The sequence below is a fragment of the Hibiscus syriacus genome, unplaced genomic scaffold, assembly GCF_006381635.1.
Source record: "Hibiscus syriacus cultivar Baekdansim isolate YM2019G1 unplaced genomic scaffold, ASM638163v2 tig00013565_pilon, whole genome shotgun sequence".
Taxonomy (NCBI): domain Eukaryota; kingdom Viridiplantae; phylum Streptophyta; class Magnoliopsida; order Malvales; family Malvaceae; genus Hibiscus; species Hibiscus syriacus.
The window spans coordinates 382,229-403,709 of record NW_024062303.1 but is presented as its reverse complement, the minus strand read 5'-3'; the positions used below and the strand labels follow the sequence as shown (position 1 = coordinate 403,709).

The 21,481-nt window shown below is 33.9% G+C and overlaps 1 protein-coding gene and 2 pseudogenes across 1 annotated transcript; 2 read left to right on the top strand and 1 right to left on the bottom strand.

Moving 5' to 3' along the window:
- The first annotated feature begins 413 nt into the window (after window positions 1-413).
- LOC120206265 lies at window positions 414-1,020 on the top strand (annotated as a pseudogene).
- A 289-nt stretch (window positions 1,021-1,309) lies between these two features.
- Window positions 1,310-11,740, top strand: LOC120206264 (annotated as a pseudogene).
- Window positions 11,741-14,095: 2,355 nt separating this feature from the next.
- LOC120206262 (probable 2-oxoglutarate-dependent dioxygenase At5g05600) lies at window positions 14,096-15,889 on the bottom strand. Its single transcript, XM_039205971.1, has 3 exons — window positions 15,290-15,889; window positions 14,824-15,154; window positions 14,096-14,365 (listed from the first exon to the last, which is right to left on the bottom strand). The coding sequence occupies exons 1-3, from the start codon at window positions 15,787-15,789 to the stop codon at window positions 14,111-14,113; spliced, it is 1,086 nt and encodes a 361-aa protein (XP_039061902.1). The 5' UTR covers window positions 15,790-15,889; the 3' UTR covers window positions 14,096-14,110.
- Window positions 15,890-21,481: the final 5,592 nt, after the last annotated feature.

The following is a 21,481-nucleotide window of genomic DNA, read 5'->3' as shown; positions in this document are numbered from 1 at the left end:
TTTTAAATACAATAAAAAACCCAAAACAATTAAAAACAAATTAATTATGAAATTGCAACTTATACTAATGAATTTTATGTGATTATTGTTTTTGTGGTTTATGTTCATTTATGTTAGTTTACGTTCATTTATTGTGTTCGTTTATGTTCGCTCATTGTGTTCGTTCGTTTTTTTCCGTTTACGTTCGTTTAAATTTGTTTGTTTGTGTTTGTTTATCATTTAAATGAACGAACATGAACATGTTATATTCCTTAATGAACGAAAAAAAAATTTTATACGTTTATGTTCGTGTTCATTCATTTGTTCGGTTAAAATTAAACGAACCAACATGAATGTTCCGTTGTTTTATATGCCTACATATTTCTAAATGGACAATTCGGTCGCCATACTGTCTTTACGCCAGCCTTATGCGCATGTTCAAGCTCTTCCCCATGCTAACCTCTGGCTGCAAAATGGTCGCGCTATTGGGCCGACCACGGCAGCCGTTGCTGAAAGACAGTGCACCACAGGTACCATTTTCGGGTATCTCAAAGGCAGGGTCTGCTTAGCGATACAAGACGATCCCCACAGCGTACCAGCGTTCATCATCGAACTACCTATGCTCACAAGCTTGCTTCAAAAGGAAATGTCATCCCACATAGTGAGGATCGCGTTGGAAAGAGAGACCAAGACGCATAAGAAGAAGGTACTGGAGGAGTTCGTGTGGGCGGTGTTCTGCAATGGGAGGAAGATGGGGTATTCTATCAGGAGGAAACAACTGTCTGATGATGAGCTCCAGTTATGCAGCTTCTCCGAGGTGTTTTGATGGGCGCCGGTGTGCTTTCTAGCCCCAACGACAAGGAAACACGGGGAATTGACGTATATGAGATCTAGATTCGAGAGGGTGGTCAGATCCAAGGATTCAGAAGCTTTTTATATGATTAATCCCGATGGTGTTGTGCCTGGTCCGGAACTCAGTATTTTCTTCGTAAGATCTCGTTAGAAAAATTTATAAACAAATACCATAGAAGACTATTCTCTTTTAATGTTTTGACATTTCTGAGAATAAGATGAACACTTTGTCTGAAACTAGACAAGAACATGGAGACGTTCAATAATGGCCGAAAGTGTTTCTGGTTTAGTGTATTTTAACAACAAACTTGGGTTTTGGATTGAGATTATTATCTACTTGAATACAAACCAATTACGAGATTTTATCCTCAAAAGTCAAATCTTTTTGTCTTTGAATCAGATCACCGGTTTCTCCAAAATAAGCGCTTTTCGGAAACAAAATAAAAGAAATTACATTTTGAAATTATTAGAAAAAACAATGGCTTGTTCTAGTCCTCGCAGTTCACACTATCGAAGAGATCTTCAGAGACCAAAACGCTCGACGCTCTGCCATCGTTCGTGCTCTTACTTACGGTAAATTCCCGTATTTTTCTAAACCCTATTTTTCATTCTTTCGATTTGTTATTTTGTTTAATTTTTTATTTTCCTTTTAAATTTGTATGATTTGCCCTTGTTTATATTAGATGTAGACGACTTCTACTCTCATTGCGATCCAGGTCAGTTTTTTTTTTCTTAGAAAGTTGACGAGAAAATTGAGATGGACGTTCTCTTTGTTTCCGATACGCTTAATTTGAACTAAGCTGAGTAGTCTGTAGGTGATTGAGTCGAACCGGTTCGATTTCGAAGCTATGTTTATGTTTTCCTTAGAATTTTTCCCTGAACCGTTTCAGGGTTTCTACTTGTAGTCTGTTGGATTTTCAATGTTTATCTTCGCCTTGTTTTTAAGGTGAATCGCAAAGGATTTGTATTTTAGCAATAGGAACATTTATTCTTATGCAATATTGAATGTAGTTGATCACCAAGTCCAAGCTGTGCTTTTTATAGGCTTCAAATTAAATTCATGATATTGGTTGCAGCCTTTTGGTTATTGTTATTGAAGTGTTTTGTTTGTTCCTCAGACAATGAGAATTTATGTTTGTATGGATACCCAAATGAGGGATGGGAGGTAGCTTTACCGGTTGAGGAAGTTCCATCAGAGCTTCCCAAGCCAGCTTTGGGTATTAATTCTGCAAGAGACGGGATGAATCGTAAAAACTGGCTTTCACTGGTTGCCGAGCATCGTGATTGCTGGTTGCTCTCTGTGGCATTCTATTTTGGCACTCGCCTTAATCGCAATGAGAGGTACGTCGTTCTGGCATATGTTTTCTCTCGACTTACACTTCAGTTTTGCAATTTCTCTTCTTTTGGTCCTACATTGTTCTTATGATATGTGCTTTGGGTTATTGCACTAAATAATTAGTTATGGTATATGACTTCTTTGACTTGATATATAAGATCCCCTTCAAGTTAGCAAACCAATATGTTTTTTAATACAAAACCGCCTACCCCTTACTATTTTCCATTTTAAGTTTTCATTAACATGTTAATCTCATCTCTACTCAGTTAATTAGTGCTGGCTCTGACTTGTGTATCAGATGTGATTATGTTGCTACTTTTGATATGCCTTTTCGAATGTTATTTTATTTCACTTTTCGTTTTAGATAAAATCGCATGGGACCAAGCACACACTCCTAATTCTATGAGATTAGCCTTCTGCACCCTCTCCATCCCTCTCTTCTGAATTGTTTTCTTATAGCATAGTATTCATGAGTGTCGTGGGTGTCTCTCAACAGGAAGCGCTTATTTAGCATGAATGCATGATGAACGATCTTCCAACCGTCTTTGAAGTTGCAAGTGGAAGGAAGCCTGTGAAGAGAAACTCACAGTGGAGAGTGGAAGCAAATCTCGAAACGGCACAAAGGTGACAGAATTTATATAGCCCTTGTCGTAACCGTCTTCGATTGGGCCCGGAATTGGCTTCACTTGAAATAATGGGTTGGAGTCGCCACCGACCACTTTAAAACGAATTTAGGTGGGTCGAACATCATCTTACATGATTTGCGTTTTTACCAGAAATGTGTCGGGTTCGGGAGTCGGTTACGGTCAAGGAAAGATTAGCACCCATAAACCGCTCTTTCGGTACCAATTAATTTGCTGGTTGTCTTAGTTACGAAAATTTGAAATTAAAATTAAAATTTAACAGACCCGATTCAAATTACTTACAATTGATTGATTTGAAATCGTACTCTTAGAAAAGTCAACAAATGTGTTAAAAAAAGGTAATAAAAACTAACAAAATAGAAAACTGATGAAATGGAGAAGATAAAATAAAATGAATAAAAGAAAGACAAAGAAAAAAATAATAATAAATTAACGATAACAAGTAAATTAAATAAAAATAAAGAAACGAAAAGAAAAGAAAATAAATAAATAAATAAAAGACATAAAAATAAAGTCCATAAAAACAAATGAAATAAATAAAATACTAGAAAATAATGGTGAAAATAATATATACATAGTAAATAAATAAATAAATGCAAGAGGGGAAAAATATAAAATAAAATTAAATAAATAAAATAAATATATGATAAACGAAATGATAATATGTATATATAAAATATAAAAACATAAAAAATAGTAAATATATATAAATTAATAAAACATATAATGAAAATTAACATATATATATATATATATATGTAATCTAAAAATATATATATATACTAAAGTAAAAAAGAAAATGCATAAAATGTAAAAAAAAATTACATGAAAAAAAATAACAAAACAATTAAATAAAATGAGTAACAAGGGAAATGTGCGTATAAATAATGTTAAATAAAAATAATAATAATTAAAACGTAAATGTAAGGGACCGAATCAAAAGTAAAAAAATGCTACCTTTTATTTCCTTTTCGAATCGTTTATAATAGCTTTGCCTTTGTATTTTCCGTGCTTTCCTCTGTATTTTGTATGTAAATCCTCTGTTACAATAGTGAGTTACAATGACTATTTATAATGCTTCTGGATCCAATTTTTAGGAGTTTGAATCATAGTAGAACTTCATCCTATTTTTAAGAGTTTGAATCCTATTAAAACTCTGTCATATTTTTAGGAGTTTGAATCCTAGTAAAACTCTAACGCTATGTTTGTTTTATGAATCCCACTAAATCAGGGTTGTTGAGAGTGTTATACCCTGACGAAAAAGTGTGTTGACAGCTGCCCCTATTTTCCCATAGTCGTGTAACGGGGATAGGGCAAAGATTAAAAGACACACTTTTCGTTCGGTGGAGTTGAAAATTGACTCTGATGTTTCAATAACTCCCTGTCGAATTGAGTTGCAGATGACTACTCCGTCATGAAGTCGAGTTCATGATATGGAATTAAAGTCGTAGTTCGGAATTCGAATCGGCATGTGGCTTCTCGTTACCCTTCGGTCTTCTTCTTGGATCGGAATCGAACTCAGAAATCTTCGTTGATAGATAGCTTTTCTTGACTTAAGCTATGTTGTTTGAAAATGGTTGCGTGTCACTAAGGCACGACTAACCCAGGTCTTCTTCTCGACTTGAAAACTTCGACTGCAACCGGAAAGTAGTGTGATTGATTTGTCATCGAGCTGAATGGAATCGAACTCGATAATTTTGTTGGCAGATAGCCCTTCTTGCCTTGAGCTATGCTGTAAATTTGATTTTCCTCTGAGTTGAATGTAATCGAACTCGAAGGTCTTTGATGACTGATAACCCTTCTTGCCTTGAGTTATACTGCAAATGATGTGCCTTGGAGCTGAGAGTAGTTGAAGGTCTTTGTTGACAGATAACCCTTCTAGCCTTGAGTTATACTGCAAATGATGTGCCCTCGAAGCTGAGTGTAATCGAACTCGAAGGCTTTGTGTTTCAAGAGAAACATTTTCAAAGTTTTTTTCTTCAAGAGAAACAATTTTGAGGGTTTTTTTTTTGTGTTTCAAGAGAAACTGTCTCAAGAGGGACAAAATTTGTTTCAAAAAAAACTATCTCAAGAGAGACAAAACTTAGTTATAAAAGAAACTGTCTCAAGGAAGACGAAATTTTTTTCAAGGAAAAGATATTCAAAGATTTTTTTTCAATGGACACTCTCTCAAGAGAGACAATGGTGAGCACGATTCCCTTCGTCGTGAAGTTGAAACTGTGGATGGCCACTTCGTTGTGAAGTTGAGCCTTGGAATTGGATATCCTTCATCGTGAAGTTGAAATCCAGTACGTTGTTTCAAGGCCAATATCCTTCGCTGTGAAGTTGAAATTGACTTCGAAACTGGAAAGTTTGTTGGCAGACACTCCTTCTCTGAGTTTGATATCCTCCGCCGTGAAGTTGAAATCCAATCTGGAGATGGATGCTGCTTGTGTGTACGATTCTCTTTGTCATGAAGTTGACACCGTTGGTGGCCCCTTCGCCATGAAGTTGAGCTAGAAATTGGATATTATTCGTCATGAAGTTGAAATCCAAGTAAGTTGTATTGTTCTGAGTCCAATATCCTCCGCCGTGAAGTTGAACTTGTGTTGTCTCGAGTCCAATATCCTTCGTTGTGATGTTAAAATTGGCTCTGAAACTGATGAGCCCCTTCATCGTGAAGTTGAGCCTCAAAATGGCACGATATCCTCTGTCGTGGAGTTGAAATCATGGATGTGTGGGTACAATATCCTCCGTCGTGGAGTTGAAATCGCGGATGGCCCCTTCGTCGTGAAGTTGAGCCTTGACTTGGATATCCTTCGTCGTGAAGTTGAAATCCAAGTATTGTATGTTGTAGGTGGATACGATTCTCTTCACCATGAAGTTGAAACCGTGGATGACCCCTTTATTGTGAAGTTTGGCTTCGAGCTAGATATCTTTTGTCGTGAAGTTGAAATCTACTCTCGAGTAAATTATGTCGTTTTGAGTCCAATATCCTTCGCTGTGAAGTTGAAATTGACTCTGAATGAAATTAAAAAGTTATTTGTCGACAGACAGTTGCTCATTCGCTGTGAAGTTGAGCAACCACCATCAATTTCTGAATGTGCTTTGAATCGAGTATCTTTCCTCTTGAAGTTGAAATTTGACTCTAAAGCTTCAAAGATTATGTATGTGAAAAAAAATGATGCTCTAAAATGCATGCATAATGAATTAGTTCTTGTTTTATTCATCGGACAGAATCTCATTTTTTGTCTGTTGGTTCCTAGACGTGGAGGAAAGACATTCGGAAGATCTGATAATTCATATCAGGATATTGAATTCCCAAAGATGCCCTAATATTCAATGTTGAATCTCAAAAAATGCCCTAACATTTGATGTTAAATATCAAAAAATGCCCCAACATCTGATGTTGAATCTTCAAAGATGCCCTCATTGTTCCTCATTTCTTGCTTCATCGTTGATTCTAAGCATGAGCTTTGTGTTTGAGAGCCACATGCCATTTACCAAGATCCACTCTAGAGAGATTGTCTTGTTTTGAAAAAAAAAATGTTTTTCTTTCTCTTTTATTTTCAAAGTTCTGAAAATATCAAAAAAGAGTTTCGAAAAATGTTTAATCAAAAGTTTTAAAAATATTGCCCCTTTCACGGTTTTACAATTGAGACAGATCATAAAACTAGAGTTCATTGGATATCAAATAATTAATTACATTGTTAATTCTTCAATAAATTATAGCTATTTGACACGTGCCAAGATCAAATCTATTTTTGGGAAATGGTTAAGTAAGGAAATGATAAAAAAGTCTCGGGTTATTGTGTTTGCTCAAAGGTTTGACATTTTTGTTTATTTGATGCTCAAAGGTTTGATGGGGTAGCTTGTATGCTCCTCTATTGGAAGTGTTCTCCGATTCCCAATTTTCATGGTCACGCTCGGATTGTGCGATGCCTTATCAAGAAATTTGTGCGATCGCCTCAGTTGCCCAATTTTTGTATTCGAGCTACCTTTTCAGGTTTTCAACTTGAATCCTCCTTTGGTTTCAAGACATCATTCGTAATTTATGTCTTGAACCCCCTTGTTATGTTTCTGCATCATACATTAATTACACTATTTTTTTACAAATAAAGATTAATCCTGATGGGCGGGATGAAATCTGAAGATAGTCTCTTCTGTTTAGAAATCCATGTATGATTAGAAGGGACTTTTAAGGCACATAACGTAGGTCATGGTTCATGGTTATGAAAGAAATGGATAAAAGACCCAAACAAGTGTTTAAAGGTGATTGAACCAAGGATCAATTCATTCTGATGTCTTCAATCATATCTTGCTCAATTTGAATCTACTCGTATGTCTCTCTCTCTCTTGATGCTCTATGATCTTCGAGTGAAGTGATTCAGAAATGATTGTGATTGATCAATCTCATTTGATGTTCTATGATCTTCGAGTGAAGTGGTTCAGTGATTCAGAAATGATTGTGCTTGATCAATCTCATAGTTTGAATCTCGATGCGTCGTTTGAATCGAGAGAATCTTTGCATATGCATCTTGTCTTCTTTTTTCTTCAATTTTCCTTTGTTTTTTTCTCTTTTTATTTTCTCTTTGCTTTTTTCCCTTTTTGTTCTGATTGAATCTTCGCACTTGGCATTTGGTCCACCTTTCGGTATCTCATCTGAATCAATGTCTTCACTCATGCGAGCAGATTTTCTCCACCTTACCCCCCAGTGTGGAGGGTGATCCTTGGTTAGGGTTGAATCAAAAGAAAAATATTAAGGCTCAAAAGGGGACATAAGGGATATATATTTTCTCCTGTTGTGAAGGGGTAAAGAAATAAAGTCGTTCATCATTTAATACATGGAAACTTTCACAGAAGAGGTATCCCCACGGGGATAGATTTTCAGGATTAATTTTATTCACATAAAAACAGTGTAATTAATGCATGATAGAATTATTTCGAGTGAATTCTTCTTTTTTTTTCTTTCCCCCAACATGCCTCAATGTTCAGGCTTCCTGCTAGATGCCCCAAGTTGTGTCTTAGAAGAATGCTCATGTTCAAATGAACAACTCAATGCCTTGGGTTTTAATGGTATAAAAATGTCAATTTTGAGTCTAAAAAGACAATGGTGTGATTTTATTAACTCAAAGTAAGGTATGGGTGTATCAAAAAGATAAATGCATTGTTAAAAAATTTCAAAGGGAGGTAATGTCAAAATTTGGTCTTTTTGGTAATGACCATGAGTTATTTTGGGTAAAGAATCAAGGAATTTTATTTTGGGGTTTGAGACAGGATAAGAAAGGTCTAATCTTGCCATATGTAAAAAATTTATAATTCTTAAAGAATTAAAAGAATTCTTAATTCATTTAATATTCGAAGAACTAGAGATTAAAATTTGTTCAATTGCTCCACCTTAAAAAGTAGCATAAATTCAATCGTTTAAAAGATTAAGCAAATATGAAAGATCTAAGATGTGTTCAAACAAAACAATGCTCTAAGTACAAATGGTATATGCAATGTCCCCTTCTTCGACTGTCAATGCCCCTGAATCCATTAGGTTTTGGATCTTGCGCTTCGGTGCCTTATAGTTCTTTGAGGAGTATCTGAAGCTTCCTATGTGGTAACTACACACAGCTTCAACATCGTAGCCCTTAGGATATGGGGATTCTGTTCTTAGATCATCCTGACAGGCTTTGTCCTACAATCAGCTGATCAGGCTCCCACTGTATTGATTTCAGTTTTTTTAATTGTTAAAATCTCGCTTTTATGTGGTGTCACGTGATTAGGACCACTTTATTGAATCCTCCATAAAGAAATTTCATGTTTATGAAAATGCTTAAAAATGAAATGTAGATTCAAAAATGCATGAAATGCTCGAGGCATTGATCCGAAAACATGTATGTTATTATAAAGAATACTTATTGGGGACAAAAATGTTTTATCTTTTAAGAGACAAAAATATCCTGACAGCTTCTGACATGTTGACTAGTCTTTTGCTTACGTTTGTCATCGGTTGAATAACCTGTCGAACTGCTCCGGCTTCTCTGGATGAACCGTGCAAATATTGAGTTGGTTTTTGAACTAGTCCAAGAAGTCTTGAATGACTTCATCTCTGGCATTTATCTTCTGTTGAACATATTCTCAACGAATACGTCATTGGAACCCTCAATTGATAAGAACTATGTGAAATTCATTTGTCTGTTTCTTGAATTCGTCAGCAATGGTCTCCAATTTCAGCTATCATTTTGCCATTGTTGTATTTGAAAGGACCCCTAAGATCAGTAACATTTATATTACCCCTGCAACCTCTACCAGTCAGTTCTTCTAAGATAGACTTTCATTGTGCTTGATGTTGACCTGGTTCATTCTGAGTCCTTTATAATGCAGCAGAGTAATATACTCTTCAATTGTGGGCACCACGTCTTCTGGATTGAATGTGACACATAGTCGTCTTGTAGACTGTCCTATGCATTTTCATCTCTTGTATTACAACCCCTTTGTCCATTAATGCAAATTATTTATGTTTAACAAACACGGTTTTGGTGGATCAACACCTTTTTTGAATGATGCAAATGATGAAAATAAAATAAAAAAGAACAAAAATGAACAGAGTTAGTGAGACAAAAATAATTAAATTAATCATGAAAATAAAAGTCCTACCCCGCATGATATATACCCCACATGCTCATGATTTCTACCCGGACATGATCTCTATCCCGCAAGTTGATTTTGAACAAGTCATAACCGCATAAATTTATAGTTCACATGCTTTGAATATGAAATAAAGCATGAAATAATATCAAAGCAGCCTAGGGTTTGGAAATGAGGTTTTAAGGTAGGCTCTAATTCCCTGTACTCTCTTGGTTTAGGTTCTAAAAAAAAGGTACCCGAGTTCTCCTTGCTGTGCCCCCTTGGGCTTGCCAGACCCTTAGTCCTAAGCCTATTACAAGCTTATGTGGACTAAGTTAAACTCGAGAGGACACATTCCCTTATGTTTATGCGGTGAATAAATTCACACAAAGACATAAGGTATATGATTCCCGAAGGCTACTTGCTAGGCATGTACGGTGAATAAATTCACACGAAGGCGTCGCTTTCACCCCTACTTAAATAGGGTTTAGAGCTCAGGTTTAGAGCCTTAAGTGAAAAACAAGTTTGGAAGTCTGAAATCATTAGAAAACGGTTAGTACAACTATTTACTCGAAAATATAATCAAAAGTAAGCAATAAGGATCGAAATGTTATCTTAAAATTTAAATTTACCCTTTTCGTTAAAAAGACAACTAGAAACTACCTTAGCCTGACTCACTTACCTGTCCCCAGCAGAGTCGCCAAGCTGTCGTAACCGTCTTTCGGTTGGGCCCCGAAATTCGGATTCGACTTGAAATAATTGGGTTGGGAGTTGCCACCGACCACTTTAAAACGAATTTAGGTGGGTCGAACACCATCTTACATGATCTACGTTTTTACCAGAAATGTGTTGGGTTCAGGAGTCGGTTACGGTCAAGGAAGGATAAGCACCCTTGAACCGCCCTTTCGGTACCAATTAATTTGCCAGTTGTCTTAGTTACGAAAATTTGAAATTTAAATTAAAATTTAACAGACCCGATTCAAATTACTTACAATTGATTGATTTGAAAGCGTACTCTTAGAAAAGTCAACAAACGTGTTAGAAAAAAGGTAATAAAAACTAACAAAATAGAAAACTGATGAAATGGAGAAGATAAAATAAAACGAATAAAAGAAAGACAAAGAAAAGAATAATAATAAATTAACGATAACAAGTAAATTAAATAAAAATAAAGAAATGAAAAAATAAATAAATAAAAGACATAAAAATAAAGTCCATAAAAGCAAATGAAATAAATAAAATACTAGAAAATAATGGTGAATAATATATACACAGTAAATAAATAAATAAATGCAAGAGGGGAAAATATAAAATAAAATAAATAAAATAAATATAAGATAAACAAAATGATAATATTATATATATAAAATAAATAAAAAAAAAAAATAGTAAATATATATAAATTAATAAAACATATAATGAAAATTAACATATATATATATATATATATATATATATATATATATATATAATCTAAAAAATATATATATACTAAAGTAAAAAAGAAAATGCATAAAATGTAAAAAAAAATATTACATGAAAAAAATAACAAAACAATTAAATAAAATGAGTAACAAGGGAAATGTGCGTATAAATAAAGTTAAATAAAAATAATAATTATTAAAACGTAAATGTAAGGGACCGAATTAAAAGTAAAAAAATGCTACCTTTTATTTTCTTTTCGAATCGTTTACAATAGTTTTGCCTTTGTATTTTCCGTGTTTTCCTCTGTATTTTGTATGTAAATCATCTGTTACAATAGTGAGTTACAATGGCTATTTATAATGTTTCTGAATCCTATTTTTAGGAGTTTGAATCCTAGTATAACTATATCCTATTTTTAGGAGTTTGAATCCTAGTAAAACTCTTTTCTATTTTTAGGAGTTTGAATCCTAGTAAAACTCTAACTTTATGTTTGTTTTATGAATCTCACTAAATTAGAGTTGTTGAGAGTATTATACCCGGACGAAAAGGTGTGTTCACAGCCCTCAATCAACACGATAATGAATTATCAAAGTTATTCAACTGTTAACACAGTTATTGTCTTTTCACTTACTCGAATTTTGGATCCGTTTTGTGGGAGCTGTGGTGGAGGATACAATTCAGACGAGTTTTGGATCGGTTGTGATAACTGTGAACGGTGGTACCACGGAAAGTGCATCAAGATAACGCCAGTCAAGGCTGAAACGATTAAGGTTTACAAATGCCCATCGTGCCAGAAAAAGGGCAGGCGGTAGCTGCCGATGTTCACCGTAAAAGCTTCAGGTTCTTGAGATCCTTCCTTCAATTGTGCAACCCCGATATCTTAGATTATTTTACGTAACATGAATGACATGTAGTGACATACTGAAATGGATGATGCAATAGGCTGTGTAGTAGATCATTACTTTTTTTAACTCATCGTCTTCCATTTTTCAAGTTCGGGAATCGAGTGGAATACTCAGGATGATGCTTAAACCGTATATGGTCTCTAAATACACATGTTTTTCAATCTAAATAATTTTGAGCTTTTAAAAATATTTTCTAAATTTTATCAAACTAATGTTAATACGATTATAAAAAAACAAATTTAAATATTGAGATTGTATGCGGTCATTTGGCTGCATTATTTTGTCCACGTGAACTTTTGAATAAACATAGAAAAATAATGTTTATGCACGTGAGAATTGACTAGGAAGATTGAGTGCAGGGTGACTGTAAAGAGAACTTGTTTCCGAAACAGAGGGCCACATGTTCCTTATCGCTTTTGACGCTGAAAGCTCTCTTTCTCGTCCACTTTCTTTAAATTTCATTTACTCTCAAATATTTAAAGAAAAATATCAAACCATGAACCAGTGTTGGTTTTCCAAATGTCAAGATTCGTTTTCCAGGGAAATGTCAAATCCCTAATTTCGCTGTGCGACTTCGTTCTCACGCAATTGAATTCTTTGATTGGGCCTTCAAGTTGTCAAATTATTAAATTATGTGTACAAGAGTCCTCCTGTCCCAAAAAATAGAAGTCCTATATTATTTTCTGAAACGAGGCTTTTTAAATATTTTAGAATAAGACGAAATTATCAAATATTAAAAATTTAATTGTTTCTTGTTAAATAAAAAATTTCAAACATATAAAATTAAGTTTTTTTCATTGAATTTTCTTCATACCTACGTATAATGGGAAAAATATTTTTTAGGTTAATAATTTTTTTTCCTCTCAAATTTTGAGATCTTATGATTATCGCATATTAAATTTATCAATGAACGGGTCTTATTAGAGTTATTATTCCTCCATCAGTCAAATTACAATTTTGATCCTTCTATTATTATTATTATTATTATTATTATCGACTTGAGTTTAATTTGAAATTGAAAAATATATATAAATAGTTTGATTAGATTTAAGAATTATACTAGTCAAAGCATGAATCAAGTGGCCTCCCTAGTAAAAGAATTGTTATTGTTTAATGAGGACTCGGGTTCGAGCACTATAGATATTAGGGGTGTGAACGTTCAATATCGAAAGGTTGAGAGTTATCTTTAAACAGATACTACATTGTAGTTACACCATATTTATAAAAAAAATTATACTAGCCAAGTATCATAATACTCTAGTTTAATTTACTCAATAATTTGAGTTCAACTCAGTAATGATCAAATCAAGAAAATTCGTGCCAAATCTAAGTTACTTTATAAGAAGTATAGTTAAAAATGTTTATAGTTAAGAGGTTTGTAATATATTTAACTAACTGCTAATATATGTTTTTTGTTATTTTTTTCCTTTAAGTTTATATCGTTTTTTATAGATAATATCAACTTTTTTCTTTTTTTAATTTTGTTTAGTTAATAACGGTATCGATTTTGATACTGATTGTCGACCGTCAGTTCTTTTTTCACCTTGTTTTTTAGTTTTCCTAATAAGAACAATTCTACCTTTGTGGCACGTTTATATCTACCTTTGTGGTATGTTTTTCATTTTTTTCTCGATCACTTGGTTTTTCTTTTATTTATGTTTTCTCATGGTTAGATTTGACGATACTAATACTGATTTGAATACACGATTTTACGTTCGTGGATAGTTACTTACAACGCTAAGCTCTGATTTGTGATTCTCAATAGTCTTTCAATAGCTTAATTTTTTTGTGGTTCGTTTGCCGATGCAATCTATAATACACATAGTCTGTATACGTCTCAAAATACGAATTAAAGATGTCACGTCAACTTAGACAAAGATTTACCTAACGTTATTGTTTATAAATTTTGTTTCTTTTGAAACATCTCTATTTCAATTTTAAAATATTTTCTTAACCATACGAAATCATGGATTAATATTTTAAAAATCGAAAAACCAATATGTTTTCAGTCATAAACCAAATAATATTGCCAAACAATACTAAATTAAAAAAATCATTTTAAACATGGTAAATCACTCACTCATAATTTAATAATTTAGTATACAAGTGACATTTAAAATAAATCTATAGTATATAATCAATATAAGTATTGTATCTCATATCTATAAAGAAACAATAAAAAAATGAGAAGATGTTGGCTTAATCAACCGAACTGATTAATATTGCATCAATTAATTATTCGATTAAAATTTAAGACTGATCGATTAAGTTATTTTTTTAAAGTTTTAAATTGATCGATCAATCTTCCAATTTTTCTAATTTAATAAGAAATGAGATCTTTAGTAGTACTACTAATAATAGAGAATGTAATAGTTCTACTGACATTCAGGAGACTTTAGGGACTCCACTTGGGATTTACCTTTGGGGCCCCTTAACCTAATGAAGAGCCGGTATTCACCGAATGTCATTGGTGGATAGAGGGCCGGTTTATCTTCCGAAACCAATTCTTCCACCGGTTTGATCGGTATATCACTCTTTGGGTTGTAGAAGAATGCCAATGATACCCTTTCCATCCCCGAATTTACTATCACTCTATGCTCCACACTCTTGTAATTTGCATTGCTTAGCACCTGTAAAATCACTTTTGAATATATCTCAATATATTCGATAAATTAATCATTTAATAATTTTATTAACAGATATAAATAATCAACGTCGACATTATAAAAAAGTTATCATTCAATTTGTTAATTTTATTATTTTAATCTTGACCTTTATTTTCTCTATGATAATTTTCAAATTTAACCCTTTTTTTTAATCTTTCGACGATTAACATTTTACTATTGTACCGCGTACCATAATGCCATGGTATCACATAATTCTACTATTGTATCACGTGGAAAATGCAGGTGAAATTTGAACATAGTAGAATATTAAAAGTTCGGTGTCATTTCTTTGCTTAAATTCATCATGTCTATCCACTTTGTCTGTTTTTAAAGGAACAGAAAATAAAAAAATGACCGATTTTTTTAAATAAATTCGATTTTATTAGGATAATTTAGAGAGAAGATTCCAAGAAAAGAATCACCTGAATTTGATCACCGATGTTAACGATAAATGCATGTGGAGCAGGTTTGATAGTGATCCACCGACCATTTTTCTGAACTTGAAGTCCGGGAACTTGATGGTCTGCTAAGAGAATTGTCAGGCCACCGGGATCCGAGTGCGACGATAAGCCGAGCGTAAGATCAGGTTGTGGACACTTGGGATAAAAGTTAACCCTTAAACATGCCCCTAAGTTGTCCCCTCCAAATGCATTTTGAAGTCGGTCTTCTTTCAGCCCAAGGTTTACAGACAAGACCTTCATTATTCTCCCACCTAGCTTCACCAATTCCTTCCCATATTCATCAATTACCTCCCTACTTTCATCAAAACCATTCAAAATTGTATTCATACGCTCGAATTTGAATTGACTCGAATTTTATGTCGATCTATTTATAGAATGTAGAATTCTTATTTCCGAACAAGCTCAAAAAAAAAAAAAAAGAGTTTACCTGCAAGAATCCGGAGAAGCTGGCCATTTTTTGTAGTCTTTGAGAGTTGAAGGAAGATAGTGAAGATAATAGTAATCACTCCAATCAAGAATGGCACCTTTTTCAATCCCTAATCTGCTGCCATAGCCTTCATAAGTCTTGGGTGAGTTAGCATAAGCTTGCTTACTCTCCATAGGCAAATGGAAGAAGCTCCGCCATGTCTCTCGAGCTCGGTCCATCAAACCGGGGCTAACTCCATGGTTCACGACTTGGAAAAAACCCCACTCCCGACACGCCGAGAAAATTCGGTCCATCGTCGTTGGAGAAAGCCTGATTTCGCCATCGGATAAACCGGTAAGATCGATGAGCGGAATGTTGACGGCACAACTTTCGGGCTGGTTTATGACCGGCCTATCCGAAAGCGGCTTCACGTATCTATCAGGAATCGCCGGTAAGCCTCTTTCGGACAAGGATTGAACCCGGACTATAGGTTCGGGCCAGTCTAGTACATTGGTCATCATGCAAGAAGGGAATTCAAACAATAGAAAGGGGCTTCTTTCCTTTCTGGAGAAGAGGGGGGATAACCATGGAAGTACCTGTGAGCCTTGTATTGAAATAGAGATGAATTACAACGTGAAATAAATGGGATTTTTCATCTGTACCTTTACCATTAAAAAAACAGCTGGTTTGTGGGGAAGGTTGAGAACCAATTGTTTTTCAAGAGAGTACGATGGACTTTTCCTACCTTAAAATCCTTGGATTTCTGTGTTCATAAATAATAAAGGTCGTCGTGGTTAAATGTGTTCATAAATCGGATCAAATTATCGTTCTTGAATCTTAAACTCTAAATATAAGCATAAATAATATCAAATAAACAATCATAAAAATAGGTAAAGAATAGGTTTTAAAATTTAAATATAATAGTTGGACCACATTTGTTTTACCCAGGATTTTTTTGTTAAACTTGTGAAATATAGGATGACCATGTGACCGTATTCTGCTTTTGTGAGGCACGCTATTGGTATGGCTTTATAAAAGAAAATGACAGGCAAATATAGAAAACAACACACATTTCCGTCCTGAAGAACACACGTACAATTCATCCATTACCTGGAAAAATGACCTAATGAGTGCGCGTCTATGTTCCCATTTCAGCGCCGTGATCAACTTGGAGTATTGCCCCCCACCGGCCACCCCCACCCCCACCCCCACCCCCACGAATTTATTGTCTTGTTCTCTCCATCACCTGTATTTACATTTTCTTAATTGGCTTCATAAAGATGAATTTTAATCAATGAGTGACGGTCGAGCTAGATCGAGACAAGAAAACAACTCAGACAAAAAAATGAGTGAAATGAGGAATAAACCATTTAACTTTTCAAAACTATATCATTTCGAAAACGTTTCTTACATTTCAAAATAATGTCGTTTTGAATGAAAACTCCATTTTTATATTGATATATACACTTGTCAAGGAGGCTAGGTGTTATTTATATCATATCCTTGTCCTAGTTTATATTATTACACAAGCAAATATTAAATGAATCATCCGTGGCCTCATTCAAATGAAAACCAGACGAAGAGTGGCCACGCAAATAATTTTCTTACAAGGAAAATTAAATGATTAGAGATTTCTATCCTGCTTTTCGAATCATGCTAACATCATATATTTTTTTTATTTTAGAAAATTGAAATAATAATAATCATGGTACATTCTCAGCCTCCAATTGAATAGTGCCGTTAATGTGTGAATTCTAATAATGCTGAACTACATATTTAGCACTTAAATCATCAATTTTGTTTCCTTTTAGTACTTAAACTTTCATTTGTTTTAAAATCATATCTAATGTTCATTTCTTGTTTCGTTTTGATACCTCACCGTTTAAAATTTCACGAAACTGACACATTTCTTATGGGTAAATTGCATCATTCATCACTCAACTATGTTCTCACTCATATTTTGTCATTGAAGTTTAATTTTTTTTAATTTAATTACTTAACTTTCAAATTACTCCTAATTAATTGATCTAAATTTCAAATTTCAAATTTATTATATATTAATAAACATAATAATAAAATTCGAATCGCAAAAATATTAATAAAATAAATTAGAGTGATTAAAACACAAGTGATTTGAAAGTTGAGCACTTAAATTAAAAAAAATAAACTTTAGACCAAAATAGGAGTGAGAAGAATGTTGAGTGATGAATGATATAATCTGCCCATAAAAATGCAATCGTTAAGTTTTCAACGACGGTATACTAAAATGAAACAATAAGTAAACACTAGGTATGTTTTTGAAACAAATAAAAATTAAAGTCCTAAAACAAAATAAAACCGATAAATTAAATACTAAACGTGGAGTTTACCCTTTCAATAATTAGCGCTAGTGAGAGAGTAAATTTGGACTCCTATATATCTCGGTTTTAATAACGACTTCGTATTTATTTTAATTTAGATCTTCAATTCAATCACGCATTATAGTATTTAATTTAAATTATAATTATCAAACGAATTATTGTTATTGTATTTGTAACTTCAAAACAATCTTATTATATATATATATATATATATATATATATATATATATATATATATATATATATATATATATACATTAAATAGTTATATTGGACTATGACTTTGATAAGTTATATTGAAGTTGTTCAAATATAGTTTAATTTGTTAATTTAAATTTTATCTTTAATTCGGTAATAATTAGATGTGATGATTGATTACAGTTACAATTGAAGACACTAAATTTTTTCCTTTGATATTATATAATATATTTACATTATAATTTATATTATATAATATGCTTTATTACATATGGTGCACACATTTACACATTTATTTGTTTACATTTATGTCAGGGCCCAAATGCAAAAAACGAAGCCCAACAATGACCCAAATCCAATGTGACCCAGCTGCCCAACATCTTGTGTAGCCCGAACTAGTATGGATTAAGGTTTGTGTAAACCCTAATCTCTCAATCTTTTAGCGTCGTTCAAAGATCAGGGTTTCCAGAAACCTTAATATGTCGCCTCCTTCGCTCGAAGTGCCCTCGCGCCGCACATTTCACCCCACGCAGCCATCGCCGAAAATCTCGGCTCCCACATCAACAACCAAAGCAACCAACAAATGTTAGGATTCCAGTTTGAATAGGAGTCTTAAAATATGGTTTTTTCGACTATAAAAAACATGTAATCTCACACACAGGGGGGATACGATTACACACACGAATCATACTCACGAAACACGCACAAAAATTACGAAGCAAATACAAAATTTTCGAGGTATTTTGTAACAAGTTTCGAAGTGAAAAAAAGGTACTATTTTTACCTTGCTCGTTCGGATTTTCTTTGCATGTAGTGTGGATCTAGTCTTTTTTCTCTCTCTTCTTTTGAATAGCTGATGAAAAGGGGGGAGAGTTCGAAATCTATTTTCTAGATCTACTCTCCCCTGAGGCACTTTTGAAAAAACGAGTTTGATATTTGAAGTGAGGGAATCGAGATCTATTGGAAAAGGGAAAAAAAAAATTTCGCCGTCGATGACCGGCGAGGCGGCGCACGGCCATTTTCTGGAGATAGCTGCGGTTTTTCTTCAGGAATAAAGAACATCCAAGAACAATATAGAGAAAATGGGGGTTGCATGTTTGATCCAATTTTTACATGTTTTATTTTGTTTTCATCTTCATTTTTATTTTTAATTTATTATGTTTTTTATTCTTTCCATCTTATTAACATTTTATGCATATCCATTCTTATCTAGTTATTTATTCTTTTATTTCATGTTTCTATTTATTATTTTTTTTATCTTGCATGTGTATGTTGTCAATATTATCTTTGTTTTCTTTATCTTTGTTTTCTTATTTTATTTATTTATTTATTTATTTTATTCACTTTTCTTATTTTCTTATTTTTTATCTTATTATTTCTTTTGCTTTATTTTACTTGTTTTTTTATTTTATTCACTTCTTTTTTACTTTTAACATTTTCATCTTTTAAAGGTATTTCAATCAATCAGTGGTAAGTTTTGGATCGTCATTTTACCTTTTAAGTTAAACTTTAAATTTTCTTAATTAAAGACAACTGGAAACTACATAGTACCGAAATGGCAGTTCAAGGGTGCTAACCCTTCCTTGACTGTAACTGACTCTCGAATTCGACACATATTTGGTAAGATACAGATCAGGTAAGAAATAAGGAATCCAATCAACCCATTTGCTTTAAAATAAATGATCGGTGGCGACTCCCAATCCATTCTCCTAAGTCGAAGCCCCAATTCCGGGGCCCAACCGAAAGACAGTTCTGACAGCTTGGCGACTCCGCTGGGGAAACAGGTAAGTGAGTCAGGCTAAGGTAATTTCCAATTGTCTTTTTAACGAAAATGGTAAGCTTAAATTTTAAGGTAACATTTCGATCATTATTGCTTACTTTTGATTATATTTTCGAGTAAATAGTTGTACTAACCGTTTTCTAATGATTTCAGCCCAAACTTGTTTTTCATCTAAGGCTCTATACCCGAGCTCCGAACCTTATTTAAGTGGGGGTGAAAGCGACGCCTTCGTGTGAATTTATTCACCGTGCGGGCCTAGTAAGTAGTCTTCGGGATTCATATGTCTTATGTCTTCGTGTGAATTTATTCACCACACAAACATAAGGGAATGTGTCCTATCGAGTTTAACTTAGTCCACACAAGCTTGTAATAGGCTTAGGACTAAGGGTCTGGCAAGCCCAAGGGGGCACCAGCAATGAGAACTCGGGTACCGTTTTTTAGAATCTAAACTGGAAGACTATGGAGAATTAGAGCTTACCCCAAAACCACATTTCAAATCCTAGGATGCCTGAGTTATTTCTTGCTTTACTTTCTATTCAAAGCATGCAAACTAGACAAATATGCGGTTATGATTTGTTTGAAATTGGCATGCGGGATAGAGACTATGTCCGGGTAGGAATAATAAGCATGTTGGGTAGATATCATGTGGGGTAGGACTTTTATTTTCATGATTGTTTTTTATCATTACCACACTAACTTTTTTCATTTATTTTATTTTATTTTCATCTTTTGCATCATTCATTCAAAAGAGGCGTTGATCCACCAAAAACGTGTTAGTTAAACGTAAATAATTCGCATTAATGGACAAAGGGGTTGTAATACAAGAGATGAAAATACAGAGGACAGTCTACAAGGCAACTATGTGTCACATTTAATCCAGAAGATGCGGTGCCCACAATGGAAGAGTATATCACTCTGCTGCATTATAAAGGACTCAGAAGGAATTGGGTCTACATCAAGAACAATGAAAGTCTATCTTTGAAGAACTGACTTGCAAAGGTTATAGGGGCAAGATGAAGGTTACTGATATTGGGAGTCACTTCAAAGACAACAATGGCAAAACGATAGTTGAAATCGGAGACCATTGCTGACGAATTCAAGAAACAGACAAATGGACTTCATATAGTTTCTATCAATTAAGGGCTCCAATGACGTATTCGTTTGGAACATGCTCAACAAAAGATAAATACCCGAGATGCAGTCATTCGAGACTTCTTGGGCCAGTACAAAAAGTAACTCAACATTTGCACGGTTCATCTAGAGAAGCCGGAGCGGTTCAACGGGTTATTCAACCGGTGATAAACGAAGGCAGAAAGCTAGTCAACATGTCAGAAGCTGTCAGGATATTTTTGTCTCTTAAAAGATAAAACACTTTTGTCCCCAATAAGGATTATTCATAATAACGGACACATTTTTTGGATTAATGCCTCGGATATTTCATACATCATGCATTTAGACATATTTTGCATTTATTTTATTTTATTTACATTCGCATTAACTAACGGAAGAATGCTTCAATAAAAGGAATAAATACTGGATACACCACCTCAAGCGTTGGACACACCCCATCCGCATAACACCCGCTTGAAAAAGAGGCAAATGGAGGCTAGAATCATTCAAATAGAAGAGAATATGGAAAAATTACAGAAAGAGCTGGAGGATAAGATGGCTCAGAACAATCAAAGTACCCTGGAGTTCATCAAGAAGAACCAGGAGTCCTTGGTCAATCAAATTATGGCCAAATTATCGGGTCTCCAACAAGCCAGTATACCAGGGGCAGGTTCATCTGAAAGAGTCACCATACCACCAACCCCACAAGTGGTTGTCTCACCCAGGATCTTACCCGGATTACAATGAGACTCATCTGCTATTAAG

Coding starts and splice junctions, on each gene's coding strand:
- LOC120206262 (XM_039205971.1), bottom strand. CDS start 15,789: ATGATGACCAATGTACTAGACTGGCCCGAACCTATAGTCCGGGTTCAA. Junction 15,155..15,289: donor GCTTCTCCGGATTCTTGCAG/GTAAACTCTTTT, acceptor TGATGAAAGTAG/GGAGGTAATTGATGAATATG. Junction 14,366..14,823: donor ACATCGGTGATCAAATTCAG/GTGATTCTTTTC, acceptor GTGATTTTACAG/GTGCTAAGCAATGCAAATTA.